Source organism: Ptiloglossa arizonensis, chromosome 8 (assembly GCF_051014685.1).
Source record: "Ptiloglossa arizonensis isolate GNS036 chromosome 8, iyPtiAriz1_principal, whole genome shotgun sequence".
Lineage (NCBI taxonomy): Eukaryota > Metazoa > Arthropoda > Insecta > Hymenoptera > Colletidae > Ptiloglossa > Ptiloglossa arizonensis.
In genome coordinates this window covers 23821984-23824600 of record NC_135055.1, presented here as the reverse complement: position 1 = coordinate 23824600, position 2617 = coordinate 23821984, and the positions used below count along the sequence as shown (strand labels likewise).

At 52.4% G+C, this 2617-nt stretch overlaps 1 protein-coding gene across 1 annotated transcript; it reads left to right on the top strand.

The window, feature by feature from the left end:
• Positions 1-823: 823 nt before the first annotated feature.
• Positions 824-1529, top strand: LOC143150508 (uncharacterized). Its single transcript, XM_076318839.1, has 2 exons — positions 824-989; positions 1149-1529. Exons 1-2 carry the CDS (start codon positions 854-856, stop codon positions 1499-1501), a joined length of 489 nt encoding a protein of 162 aa, XP_076174954.1. The 5' UTR covers positions 824-853; the 3' UTR covers positions 1502-1529.
• Positions 1530-2617: the final 1088 nt, after the last annotated feature.

Sequence of the window (2617 nt, the reverse complement as noted above, 5' to 3'; positions counted from 1 at the left end):
ATTGTCCTCGAACCGCTCGCAATACCTCGGATACAGAGAAACGGTCGAGAGCGTTTCGACGTCGCACCGCGCCGCTTTGGAAACCGAATATCTCGCAAAGTATAGTATCGTCGGTGAAAGTGTACGTCCTTTGCGAAACGCGAATTCTGGAAACCTCTGCAGGCTTTAATCGCGAGCCATCGGGCGGTAGTTCGAACGGGGGAGTGTGGTACAGGGGACAAGAAGGGGGTAAAAATCGGTGAAGAGGAATCATGGCTGGATGCACTCCCTCCCTGTGTTCACGCACTTTTACCGCCGACCAGCATCGGCGTTGCTTCTGCATTTTTCGAGGGGGAACGGACGACCTGTTGAGCTCCGTTGTCCTACCGAGAAGAATCGCGCGAATCGTTCGATCTACCCTGAAAACGCGAGAAAATAAATACGCTCGTTGCTTCTCCGCGACTCGTTGTTCTCCGTGTACGATCTCGAGGCGATAAATGTTTCATCCCGGCGCAAAGTTTTCGCGAACGACGCGTTCCGAAGCGTCGTTGGCCGCTTTTACGCTTTCACGTTGCACCAATTTTCCCCGGTAAAGGAGTAACGCTCCTCCTCTCCCCTCGTCCTCCCTCCACGAAACGCGAAAATCGAAGCGACCCGCGAAACAATATACTTTCTTGCGTCGTACCGCGTTGCTCCACTTTCCCTTCTGTCTTTTCCTTTTAATGACACGCATCAGGATCGCCCGTAACGATCGGTACCGGCCGTACGACAAATTGCATTTTGCATAATGTCCCTGCAGACGGTCACCGATCGAGGGACAGCCGGTCGTATAAAAAGAGAAAATCGGACGATACGCCACCGCCAGTTTCGCCCGATGGAACGTTCGAGGATGGCGAAGCCCGCGACGATCGCGATCGTCCTTCTAGCTTGCAGCGTCTCGCGATCCCAGCAGAATCACCGAGAGAACGATCCATGGAGATCGATCGAGAGGACAGCGCGAGCAACGACAGGTGAACGAAACATTACCTCGAACAAGTTCGAATTTTTTTCATAAATATCGAGCAGCTTTCGTACGTGCGCGATCCTCGATGTTCGAGGCTCGATCTCGTTACGGATAAGTTCTCGCGATTTCCAAAAACGCTCGAAAGAGCGCGTTTCGGGTGCTTCAGGCGCAGCGGACGAGGCCATCGGCAGGATTTTCCGAGTTATCGCGAGCGGGACGTCGAACGAGAAGGACGACGAGCAACTGGTCACCCTCGTCAAAGAGGAAATCGTTCGCACTGCCCAGAGCATCGAAACGCCGACGGGTTCCATCGAGGCAGCCGCCAGAAGAGCTCAAAGGCTGGTCACCGAATTGACGGACGCCTACACCACCGTCATTTACAAGTCGAAGACCACCGAGGAGGCCAGATATAACTTTGCGCGTTTCCAAAACACAGTGCAGAAGATCGTACACTTCATAAAGAACGGGCACTTTGCGGTTCAAGATCGAAATCGCGTTGTTTCGTTCGATCGAGCCTAGTGACGATTCGATGCTCGTTCAGCGTATTTCCGAGACAGGACCGGCGTTCGATTGAGCAAATTTGTAAAAGAAGGAGGCTTCTTTGTTCTTTGGAACGAAGAAAGTATGAAATAAAAAGTTTTGTCCAACGAAGGAAACCGAAGACGGTCTCGGGTTTACGGTAGAACATTTCTTTTCGCCGAAACGGCGCGATTGTTTTCACGGAAGAAGATCATTCGCTATTCGTTTCCAGCGATCGTAGGCAGCTCGAGGTGCGATCCTTGTCTCTACGAATTATTCGCAAACAACGCTTCGAAAGTATCGTTCGACTTGGATCGAACTATCGGAAGTACGAACGTTGAACGAACCGATCGCGAATATCGACGCGACGCGACGCGACGCGACGCTACGCGAACAGTTTTCCCCCTCTGTCGATCGTTGGACGTACATATATTTCATTTTCGCAGTTAGCGAGCGCGGCAAACAAAATTATCCCCGCTGACGTATGAGTCAGGCAGACGATCCATTGTAAAAGCGGCATGGGCTCATAATCTGGCGATGTAGGATCTCCAGGCCGAGCTGACCGGAACTGCGCCTATGCTCTCTCGCCGGAAGCGCCGCTGCCACATGTAGTAATATAAATTATAATGCCCTTACGGTTTTTCCTTTCGCGGATTTGCATTTAAAACGCCGGAATGGCCATTGTCGTCGGAATCGGCGGCCACGATTTTCATGGAAATAAGAAAACCGCGAAGCGAACCCGACTTTTGTCGCCCCCTCCCCTCTTCCTACCCCTCCTCCCCGCGGACACGGTTTTCGCGCGAAAGATAAAACACCGTTGAGTGGCGAGGCAAGCAGAGGGAAGGGGAGGAGTGAGGTGAGCTGAGGTGAAGAGGAGAAGGAGGAGGAGGAGGAGGAGGAGGAGGAGGAGGAGGAGAAGGAGGAGGGATGCGCGTTGATTTCCATCGAATCGTGCCAAGGCTAATCGGAGATCAAATCTGGAAACGGCTCGCTTTCACCGGCTCGGACAATGGGCTCCGAAGCTTTTCTAATTCTTGTTTTTTTTTTCCCCGTTTTTATTCTCTCGCGGAGAGGATCGTGTGCGTCGAGGATGCGTGAGATATACCGGAGTTTCCT